Below are 11376 nucleotides of genomic sequence, written 5' to 3'. Positions count from 1 at the left end.
CCTCTCAGGTCACTTATTGTCAAAATTGTTGATTCAGCCTCTCTGACATCTCCCCTATTATTTAATATTTAAATGAAAAAATATTACAATTAATAGTTTTGAGCCTACCATTTTAATGGTAATCTTGTTAAAAACTGACATATGACAATGGAAGAAAAGGCAATGTAAGAGATTGTTAGCTAGTTTTCAAGTATCTGACACAACTAGTTAAACAACCTAAAGAAGAATGCTTATGTTTAAATGTCACTTTGTTTATCAGATTATTCATGGTAACTAGTGCTTTTCTCACCTTTTGAACTTTAATACTGCTGAGTACAGATTTTTCTTCAAAAGCACCAGATGACATATTTGTTGTACTTGAATGGCTTCTTTGCATTCACTGATGTGAAGGGTCATCAGTACAATGTATTATACTTCCCATCTCCACCTGTTATACAAACATTTCTATATTTTTTTACACACTGACTATTTTTTTTATACAAACCAAGCTGTTTTGGCAAAACCATTGCCATTGCTGATATATAACTAGCATATTTAGTAGTTAGTAACGTCTGTTGTGCTGCTCATCAATATTTATTGCCTTGAGAGGTAAATACTGGTGAAATCACAGGTTAATTTAGGAGAAATCTATTCCTTGAACAATAAATCTTAACGTTCACTGTAATGTGAAGTCACATGTATTGTTATATTCTGAATGTTGTCATCAGAACTACCAATAATCCTCATGAATTCAAGTGAAACAAACAAACAAAAAAATAATACCCCAAGCCATCTACCCTAATACTGTACTTTAAAAGGGAGATGAAGGTATTTTTCCCAGCAGTTACTTCTGAGGAGCCAGTTAGGTTGCCTTAATTTACAAGGTTGATTTAATTAACATTAGTTATCATTATTCCATTAGCTATCATTATTCCATACCTGGTGGTATTGACCCTTGAAGAGGTAAACACTAGAAATTTCTTGTTTTGTCATACTATTTTCTGTTTTCAACAAAAGCATGAGTCAGGAGGAGGGTTTTTTTGTGAAAATATGAACTACAATGTGCTTACTGACTTCCGTATAACTGTTATAGTTAAGTATTCAGCTACTTTAACAATGGGGAATGCTTTAATGTGTTATAGCTCTCAATCCTGCAATGTGCTTGTTGATTTAACTGCATTCCATGGTCAGAACCTACTGCGGTTTTTGTAGAAAATATTCTCAGTTTCAAAGGGAAAAGCTGAAAAGCTTGCCACCTTATGAGGTATCTATCCCAAGCTAACCAAACAGATAAAAAGGGCACACAACCATTGTTTGGAACATTTGCAGTAGAAAGACTACTTCTCTTTAAAAAAACAAAACGTCATTATCAACACTAAAAGAAAAGAAGTATTTGTGGCACCTTAGAGCCTAACAAATTTATTGTAGCTTACGAAAGCTTATGCTCAAATAAATTTGTTATTCTCTAAGGTGCCACAAGTATTCCTTTTCTTTTTGCGAATACAGATTAACATGACTGCTACTCTGAAACGTGTCATTATAAACACTAACATTTATGGAAAACAAAAGTTTCAGTGTAAAGTGTAAACAAATAAAAAAGCAGTTAACAAAACAGTCAAAGCCAATATCAGAGAGAAAATATGGTCTAATGAACACTTCAGGCACTATGTAATATCAATAAGGAATATACTGCTACTTGGGAGTTAGAAGTTATGGTTCCATTTGTATCTGTTTCACAAACTTACTTTGTGACTTGTGGCCATGCTACTATGAGCATGTGTACATTACAAAAATGTGTGTCTGTGTAGCTGTCCTGGTGTAACAGTCCATAATGTATACAGAACCCTAGTCACACTGTGCCTCTATTTGCCTCATTCTAAAATGGTGACAGTCGTTGCCCACCTGAGCAGGTTGTTAGGATGCTTCGTTCATTATTTTATTAATTTGTAAAGTCATTTAAAGACCATTAGAGGAAAGTGTTATATATAAGGAGTTGGAATTATCTGAAGCCACAGTTGCAGAAACTATTTGAATCCTGCATACCAAGCAAGGGGGAAAATTTGTAGGGAAGGGTTGCAGTGCAAGTTGAATGAGCAAGCATCTCAAACAGGTTATTAAAAGAAAGCTTATAAAGAATGGAAGATGGGATGGATCAGCAAGGAAAGCTACCTCTTGGAGATCAGAAAGTGTAGGGGAAAAGTGAGAACTGCCAAAAGCCAAGCAGAATTGGACCTTTCAAAGGAAATTAAAACCAATAGTAAAAGGTTCTGTAGCCATATAAATAAAAAGAAAACAATTAAAGAAGAAGTGGGCCCGCTAAGTACTGAGGATGGGGTGAAGATTAGAGACAATCTAGGCATGGCCCAACACCTAAACATAAGAACATAAAAACGACCATATTGGGTCCGACTAAAGGTCCATCTATCCCAGTATCTTATCTTATGACAGTGGCCAATGCCAGGTGCTTCAGAGGGAATGAACAGAACTAGTAATCATCAAGTGATCCATTCCCTGTCACCCATCCCAGCTTCTGGCAAACAGAGGCTAGGGACACCATCCCTGCCCATCCTGGCTAATAACCATTGATGGACCTATTCTCCCTGAACTTCTCTAGGTTTTTTTAACCTTTTTTATAGTCAGACAAATACTTTGCCTCAGGTTTTAATAACCGTATGGAGGAGCTTGGGGTAGTGGCAGGGTGGCTAATGGAAATGAGGATATGGAGGTAGAAATTACCACATCTGATGTGGAAGTCAATTTTCAAGAAGTTTAGTGAGACCAAACTGGGGGACCCAGATAATCTCCATCCAAAAATATTAAAGAAACTGGTAGATGAAATTGCAAGCCCAATAGCAAAGATTTTTAATGATTCCATAAATACAGGGGGCGTACCCTATGACTGGAGAAAACACATTGGGGAAGAAAACTACTAGAGCCTCCCCTGTGATAGTGCTTGGGGTGTGCTATAGACTGCCGGGATCTAATTTGGATATGGATAGAGCCCTTTTTAATGTTTTTAATGAAGTAAATACTAATGGAAACTGTGTGATCATGGGAGACTTTAACTTCCTAGATATAGACTGGAGGACAAGTGCTAGTAATAATAATAGGGCTCAGATTTTCCTAGATGTGATAGCTGATGGATTCCTTCATCAAATAGTTGCTGAACCAACAAGAGGGGATGCCATTTTAGATTTGGTTTTGGTGAGTAATGGGGACTTCATAGAAGAAATGGTTGTAGGGGACAACCTTGGTTCAAGTGATCATGAGCTAATTCAGTTCAAACTGAATGGAAGGATAAACAAAAATAAATCTGCGACTAGGATTTTTTATTTCAAAAGCGCTGACTTTCAAAAATTAAGGAAATTAGTTACGGAAGTGGATTGGACAGAAGAATTTATGGATCTAAAGGCAGAGGAGGCCTGGGATTACTTCAAGCCAAAGCTTCAGAAGCTATCAGAAGCCTGCATCCCAAGAAAGGGGAAGAAATTCATAGGCAGGAGTTGTAGACCAAGCAGGATGAGCAAGCATCTCAGAGAGGTGATTAAGAAAAAGCAAAAAGCATACAGGGAGTGGAAGATGGGAGGGATCATCAAGGAAAGCTACCTTATTGAGGTCAGAACATGTAGGGATAAAGTGAGAAGGACCTTGCAAAAGGAATTAAAACCAATAGTAAAAGGTTCTATAGCCATATAAATAAGAAAGAAAGAAGTGGGACCGCTAAACACTGAGGATGGAGTGGAGGTTAAGGATAATCTAGGCATGGCCCAATATCTAAACAAATACTTTGCCTCAGTCTTTAATGATGATCTTAGGGATAATGATAGCATGACAAATGGGAATGAGGATATGGAGGTAGATATTACCATATCTGAGGTAGAAGCCAAACTCGAACAGCTTAATGTGACTAAATTGGGGGGCCCAGATAATTTTCATCCAAGAATATTAAAGAAATTGACACGTGAAATTTGCAAGCCCGTTAGCAAGAATTTTTAATGAATCTGTAAACTCAGGGGTTGTACCGTATGACTGGAGAATTGCTACCATAGTTCCTATTTTTAAGAAAGGAAAAAAAAGTGATCCGGGTAACTACAGGCCTGTTAGTTTGACATCTGTAGTATGCAAGGTCTTGGAAAAAATTTTTGAAGGAGAAAGTAGTTAAGGACATTGAGGTCAATGGGACAAAATACAACATGGTTTTACAAAAGGTAGATGTGCCAAACCAACCTGATCTCCTTCTTTGAGAAAGTAACAGTTTTTTTAGACAAAGGAAACGCAGTGGATCTAATTTACCTAGATTTCAGTAAGGCATTTGATACGGTGCCACCTGGGGAATTGTTAGTTAAATTGGAAAAGATGGAGATCAATATGAAAATTGAAAGGTGAATAAGGAATTGGTTAAAGGGGAGACTACAGCGGGTCATATTGAAAGGTGAACTGTCAGGCTGGAGGGAGGTTACCAGTGGAGTTCCCCAGGGATCGGTTTTGGGATCAATCTTACTTAATCTTTTTATTACTGACCTTGGCACAAAAAGTGGGAGTGCGCTAATAAAGTTTGCGGACGATACAAAGCTGGGAGGTATTGCCAATTTAGAGAAGGACTGGGATATCATACAGGAGGATCTGGATGACCTTGTAAACTGGAGTAATAGTAATAGGATGAAATTTAATAGTGAGAAGTATAAGGTCATGCATTTAGGGATTAATAACAAGAACTTTAGTTATAAGCTGGGGACGCATCAATTAGAAGTACAGAGGGGGAGAAGGACCTCTGAGTATTGGTTGATCACAGGATGACTATGAGCCGCCGATGTGATATGGCCATGAAAAAAGCTAATGCGGTCTTGGGATGCATCAGGTGAGGTATTTCCAGTAGAGATCAGGAGGTGTTAGTACCGTTATACAAGGCACTGGTGAGACCTCATCTGGAATACTGTGTGCAGTTCTGGTCTCCCATGTTTAAGAAGGATGAATTTAAACTGGAACAGGTACAGAGAAGGGCTACTAGGGTGATCCGAGGAATGGAAAACCTGTCTTATGAAAGGAGACTCAAGGAGCTTGGCTTGTTTAGCCTAACCAAAAGAAGGCTGAGGGGAGATACGATTGCCCTCTATAAATATATCAGAGGGATAAATACCAGGGAGGGAAAGGAATTATTTAAGCTCAGTACCAATGTGGACACAAGAACAAATGGATATAAACTGGCCATCAGGAAGCTTAGACTTGAAATTAGACAAAGGTTTCTAATCATTAGAGGAGTGAAGTTGTGGAATAGCCTTCCAAGGGAAGCAGTGGGGGCAAAAGACCTATCTGGCTTCAAGATTAAACTCGGTAAGTTTATGGAGGAGATGGTATGATGGGATAACATGATTCTGGCAATTAATTGATCTTTAACTATTCATGGTAAGTAGGCCCAATGGCCTGTGATGGGATGTTAGATGGGTTGGGATCTGAGTTACTACAGCAAATTCTTTCCTGGGTATCTGCTGGTGAATCTTGCCCACATGCTCAGAGTTCAGCTGATCACCATATTTGGGGTTGGCACTGATCACCATATTTGGGGTTGGGAAGGAATTTTCCTCCAGAGCAGATTGGAAGAAGCCTGGGGGTTTTTCACCTTCCTCTGTAGCATGGGGCATGGGTCACTTGCTGGAGCATTCTCTGCACCTTGAAGTCTTTAAACCATGATTTGAGGACTTCAATAGCTCAGACATAGGTGAGAGATTTATTGCAGGAGTGGGTGGGTGAGATTCTGTGGCCTGCATTGTGCAGGAGGTCAGACTAGATGATCATAATGGTCCCTTCTGACCTTAATATCTATGAATCTATGGAGAATTGCTAATATGATACCTATTTTTAGGAAGGGGAGGGGGGCGGAAAGTGATCCAGGAAACTGCATGCAGGCTTCTTAGTTTGACCTCAATTGCATGCAAAGTCTTAGAACAAATTTTGAAAGATGAAGTAGTTAGGGACATGGAGGTAAATGGTAATTGATTTAAATACAACATAGTTTTACAAAAGGTAGATTGTGTCAGACCAACATGATCTCTTTCTTTGAGAAGATAACTGATTTTTTAGACAAAGAAAACACAGTAGATCTAATCTATTGGAGTTCAGTAAGATATTTGATACAGTTTCTCATGGGAAATTATTTCTTAAATTGGAGAACATGGGGATTAATATGAGAATTCAAAGTAGATAAGGAACTGGTTAAAAGGGTCATAGTGAAAGGTGAACTGTCAGGCTGGAGGCAGGTTACTAATGGAGTTCTTCAGGGATTGGTGTTGAGATCAATTTTATTTAACATTTTCATTAATGGTCTTGGCACAAAAAGTGAGAATATGACAATAAAATTTGCAGCTGACAAAGTTGGAGGTATTGCCAATACAGAGGAGGACTGGAGTATCATTAAGAAGATCTGGATGACCTTGAAAACTGGAGCAATAGAAATGGGTCAACTTTAATAGTGTAAAGTGCACTTTGGGACCAACAACAAGAATATTTGCTATAAAATGGAGGCTTATCAGTTGGAAGTGACAGAGATGGAGAAAGATCTGAGGGTATTGGATGATCACACCACGGTTGTGAGCTGCCAATGTGATGTGGCCACGAAAAAGGCTAATGCAATCCTAGGATGCATCAGTTGAAGTATTTCCAGTAGAGATAGGGAAGTGTTAGTACCATTATACAAGGCACTGGTTAGACCTCATCTGGAATACTGTGTGCAGTTCTGGTCTCCCATGTTTAAAATAGATGAATTCAAACTGGAACAGGTGCAGGAAAGGGCTACTAGGATTATCAAAGGAATGAAAAACCTACGTTATGAGAGGAGACTCAGAGCTTGGCTTGTTTAGCCTAACCAAACAAAGGCTAAGGGGAGATATGATTGCTCTCTATAAATACATCAGAGGGATAAATACCAGGGAGGGAGAGGAGTTATTTAAGTTAAGCACCATTGTTGACACAAGAACAAATGGATATAAACTGGCCATCAAAAAGTTTAGGTTTGAAATGAGATGAAGGTTTCTAACCATTAGAGGGGTGAAGTTCTGGAACAGCCTTCCAAAGGAAGCAGTGGGTGCAAAAAACTAACTGGCTTCAAGACTGAGCATGATAAGTTTATGGAGGGGATGGCATGATCACACTGCCTACAATGTCCTGTAGCACAGTGGTTCTCAGACTTTTATACTGGTGACCCCTTTCACATAACAAGCCTCTGAGTGTGGACCCCCCCTTATAAATTAAAAATGCTTTTTAATATATTTAACACCATTATAAATGCTGGAGGCAAAGCGGCGTTTAGGGTGGAGGCTGACAGCTCGCAACCCCCCATGTAATAACCTCATGACCCCCGAAGGGGTCCCGACCCCCAGTTTGAGAACCCCTGATGTAGGAGATCTGCAACTGCTAGTAACAAATATCCTCAGCAGCTGGTGATGAGGCACTACTAGATGGAGAGATCTTTGAGTTACTACAGAGAATTCTTTTCCAGGTGTCTGGCTGCTGAGTCTTGTCAAAATACTCAGGGTCCAACTGACTGCCATATTTGTGGTCAGGAAGAAATTTTCCTGGGTCAGATTGGCAGAGACGTTGGGGGGTTTTCACCTTCCTCTGCAGCATGGATCATGGGTCACTTGCTGGTTTAAAATGAGGAAATGGTGGATTCTCTGTAACTTGAAGTGTTTAAATCATGATTTTAGGACTTTAGTAACTCAGCAAGAGGTTCTGTGTCTATTACAGGAGTGGGTAGGTGAGGCTGAAGTGTGCAGGAGGTCAGACTAGATGGTCACAATGGTCCCTTCTAGCCTTAAAGTCTGAGTCTATGAGATTGATGGGGAAAGATGACGGTCATGAGGAGTGAGCAGCAACAGTAGCAGCAAGGATAGTGAGAGCAGTCACATTTTGGAACAGCTGCATGTCATATGATTAGTAGCTATACTAGTTAGCTAGCCTAAGGGAGGAGAAGTCATTGCAAGCCAACAGACAGAGAGTGAAAGAAGCAGCAGAGGCACCTCTGTGAAAAAGAAAGGGTTCAAGTCGAGCAGAAGCACTGTCACAACTTTGATCTTTTAGGTGATTCAAAGTCTAGGATTATGGGGGGCAAGGAACACTAAATGTTAAGACCTGTGGGGTTGATTGGGTTGATCTGGCCCCAAGGGGCTGTGCATCCAAAGAGATCAAAATATGTTTTTTAAAATCCTATGTCTGAAAAGTGATATCTAGGTTAATTCAAAACACGCCGAGTTTTGTTAATATATGTCATGATTTACATGACTTGTGATATTATTACTATAACTCCATAATAACTTTTCACAAAGTTTACTATGAGAAACCTGTAGGCCAAACAGCAACACGATAGCATTTTGGCCTCAGATCTATATGATCTTTCCAAATACTAAACAGGCTTTTGACTCTATTTACCTTTCTTAATTATAAATACAATTGAATTTGGATAGCAGTTCTCTATTGAATTTTCAAACGGTTTCAGAATCAATTCTTTTTAAAAGAATTATAATTAAGAATATCTGCAACATCTTTTTTTGCTTTTCTCCGAACCATAGACTGAGGAAGGGAAGGGCTTACCCTAAATTTCAGCAATAGATTTTTGTTAAGCAAATGCTTCAAATTTGAATGTTTTCATTAAGCATTAACATGATAAAACAATATTTTGTACACAGAGAAATCCCAGCTTCTCCCAGACCCAGATCCTGCTGTTGAAACTTACAGTGGTAGAGTACTAGAAATCATATCTCTTTCTAATATTTCACTATTCATTCAATCTTTAGTTTTTTAAATTTGACTACTTATGCTCATTGTACAGTGCTGAGTTGTTGAACTACTCTTTAAGAAACAGTTCAGAGATACAATTTTTAAGCAAATTTGATGTTTGTTTTGATTTTTTTAAATAAGAATTGGAACAAAGGATTAATTAAAAATACAAAATTATTTTAAAGGACTCTGTTGATAAACTTTGGGCCCAACTCCTAAAATTCGTTCAACTGCAATCACACACTTCTTGCATGCTTTTTTTGAGAGGAAGGGAGAAAGGAGTACTTTTTCTGCTTATGTTCTGCTTTCCTTGATAAGGACAAGTTAGAATCCCATAAGTTAAGGGGTAGTGGGTCAGTGGATAAACCTTTCTTTCCCCTCTTGCTTATTTTAGAATATTAAAACAGACAGTAAAATATAACCTAATTGATTTCAATAGGCATTAAATGTACTTTGGATTAGGCTCTCAACCACACTTCCTTTTAAATCACCTGAAAAAATCTGTTAATCATATTTCTACTTTTAACAATTAAAAAGATGTTTAAATGAAGAAAGGGACTAAAGTTTATACTCCAGCTTCACGCTCTACATATTGTAATCTTTCAGAGCATTACACAATCTGTTCTCATCTAAAAACTCACATTGCAAATATCTGTACCTATATTCACATCTGATTTATGTTTAATTTGCCATCCTTTTAATAAATAACAATTCAGGGAAAAATCAGTCTTAATTTGCTTGTATTTTTATGTTAATCACATTAATTACATCTTGCATCTGTGATTTATAAATTACCAAGAATAAATATGTCCATTTGGATATACTGGTTTTCAAAAGTATCGTCAGCACACCTAACCAACCTCAATAAAGGTGTCTACAAATTTTGCAGCTAATTTAATTAAGGATTTGGGCGCCTAACCTAAAGTCAGGTTATTCTAATACTAACAAATTACATTAAGAATTTTCCTAACGTTAATCTTTAGTCCAAGAGAACTGATTTTTAGAGCCAGTGATTAACAAAGAAATAATATTTGATGTTGTGAAGTTCTGTGGCATGAGGTTGATTGGGTGCGGCATGTTATCATAATGAATGCTCTACCATCTAAAAAGGTGTGAGGATGGCCATTCTGAAATCCATTTTCTAGCCATTAATGACTAATTGTTGAGTGAGATCCTCGTGCTCAGTTTCAGTCGTCCACTGCTTCTGTCCATTTTCAGCAATGTGTTGTTTTCAGTATGAGTACAAGTCCTGTCTGCTCTGTAGATGCGTCACTGAGCTTTGTAACAAGATGCTGAATTGCAAAGTATTATTTTTTTCCAACAATAAATGCATAATTTCTTCTCTAGGAATTATGTGCTTTCTTTATGTTGGCCCATGTTGAGAGACGTTGTGCCAGCATCAACTTTTGTGTGTGTGTCCTGTTTAAAAATCAATACTGTAAATTTAATGAGAGCAGGGGGAATTTGCCCCCCCAAAAAGGGGGGGCAATCAAACTCTATAAATATTAATGAATTGGGCCCTCATTCTGTAAGACGTCCTGCTTTAGGTATGTAGGAATAATGGCATTTGCATCTTTTTATCTACTCACCATTATACAAAGAGCATCTTTTTCCACATTTTATTAATCAACATTTATTATTTAACACAAATTTAGTATCTTTCTTTTTAAGATGTAGTAAACACTTTTGTGAGGTCCTTGGGGTTTGATATTGAGCAGTTGTGGTGTTTTGTTGTGGTGTTTCTGAAATAATTTTATTGTTTCTTACAAAAGATACAATAATAATTCTTTTTTAATAATCAAACTAATTTAGTAAATTCAAGATGGAGGCGCTTTCCTACAGATTATGCTTCCACCTCAGAAGATGAGTTTGGATCAAACCGTAATTCCCCTAAACATACCCGTCTACGTACTTCTCCAGCCCTGAAAAACCCTCGATTGCAGAGCTCTGGGACAGCAATGCAAACTAGCAATACATTCAAGCACAGGATCAAGGAACAGGAGGACTACATTCGCGATTGGACTGCTCATCGAGAAGAAATAGCAAGGTTTGTTTTTTAAAAATGCCTTTAAAATATCAAAGCCTTTTATCTGAACTGGTAGTGCTGAACAAATGACCTAGTTAAATCGCTGAGTGCTTCTATATATGCAATATTTCTGCGTGGCTAGATGTACAGAAATCTTGAAGCCTTGTAAAGGAGAGACTATCAAAGTGGTCGCAAAAAGAAAAGGAGTACTTGTGGCACCTTCGAGACTAACAAATTTATTTGAGCATAAGCTTTCGTGAGCTACAGCTCACTTCATTGGATGCATTCAGTGGAAAATACAGTGGGGAGATTTATAGACATAGAGAACATGAAACAATGGGTGTTACCATACACACTGTAACGAGAGTGATCACTTAAGGTGAGTTATTACCAGCAGGAGAACGGGGGTGGGGGGGGAGCCTTTTGTAGTGATTCCCCCTCCCCCTTTCCTCAGACGTTCTTGTCAACTGCTAGAAATGGCCTACCTTGGTTATCACTACAAAAGTCCCCCTGCCCCTCCCCGCTCTCCTGCTGGTAATAGGTCACCTTAAGTGATCACTCTCGTTGCAGTGTGTATGGTAACACCCATTGTTTCATGTTCT

The 11376-nt window shown here is 38.3% G+C and overlaps 1 protein-coding gene across 10 annotated transcripts in view; it reads left to right on the top strand.

Moving 5' to 3' along the window:
* Positions 1–11376, top strand: part of CEP170 (centrosomal protein 170) — a 181855-nt gene that overhangs the window by 137431 nt on the left and 33048 nt on the right. For 6 of the 10 annotated variants that reach the window (XM_073338241.1, XM_073338248.1, XM_073338240.1 and 3 more), the window contains 2 exons: positions 8658–8708; positions 10561–10795. In XM_073338241.1, the coding sequence (XP_073194342.1) occupies positions 8658–8708; positions 10561–10795 (286 nt within the window). The remainder of the gene's footprint in view (positions 1–8657; positions 8709–10560; positions 10796–11376) is intronic. The other 4 variants (XM_073338244.1, XM_073338243.1, XM_073338245.1 and 1 more) reach the window with 3 other exon arrangements.

The sequence above is a fragment of the Lepidochelys kempii genome, chromosome 3, assembly GCF_965140265.1.
Source record: "Lepidochelys kempii isolate rLepKem1 chromosome 3, rLepKem1.hap2, whole genome shotgun sequence".
NCBI lineage: Eukaryota > Metazoa > Chordata > Testudines > Cheloniidae > Lepidochelys > Lepidochelys kempii.
The sequence above is the reverse complement of the archived record's forward strand: the minus strand, read 5'-3'. Positions and strand labels throughout refer to the sequence as shown.